At 62.1% G+C, this 243-nt stretch overlaps 1 protein-coding gene across 1 annotated transcript in view; it reads right to left on the reverse strand.

Annotated features, from left to right (window-relative positions):
• Nucleotides 1-237, reverse strand: part of PTDSS1 (phosphatidylserine synthase 1) — a 68013-nt gene extending 67776 nt beyond the window's left edge. The window contains exon 1 of the mRNA XM_010833477.1: nt 81-237. Coding sequence (XP_010831779.1) covers nt 81-205 — 125 coding nt within the window. The 5' untranslated portion in view covers nt 206-237. The remainder of the gene's footprint in view (nt 1-80) is intronic.
• Nucleotides 238-243: the final 6 nt, after the last annotated feature.

Raw genomic sequence — 243 nt, forward strand, 5'->3', positions numbered from 1 at the left:
ATCTGGCTTCCCCCCGCCCCGCCGCGTCCCCAGCCAGCCCCTTCCCCTTCGCCCTCGGGCGCGCCAGGGCCGCCCCGCACCTGGTGAAGGCGAAGTACATGAGGCTGACGATGGTGAAGCTGAGCAGAGTGATGGTGTGCGGCCGGTAGAAGAAGTCGATGGTGATGTCCTCCACTTGCTGCTCGTTGATCATCCGGAAATGCATCTTGTAGTTCACATCATCTTTACTCAGGGTCCGGCTCC

The sequence above is a fragment of the Bison bison genome, unplaced genomic scaffold (assembly GCF_000754665.1).
Source record: "Bison bison bison isolate TAMUID 2011002044 unplaced genomic scaffold, Bison_UMD1.0 scf7180017863702, whole genome shotgun sequence".
NCBI lineage: Eukaryota > Metazoa > Chordata > Mammalia > Artiodactyla > Bovidae > Bison > Bison bison.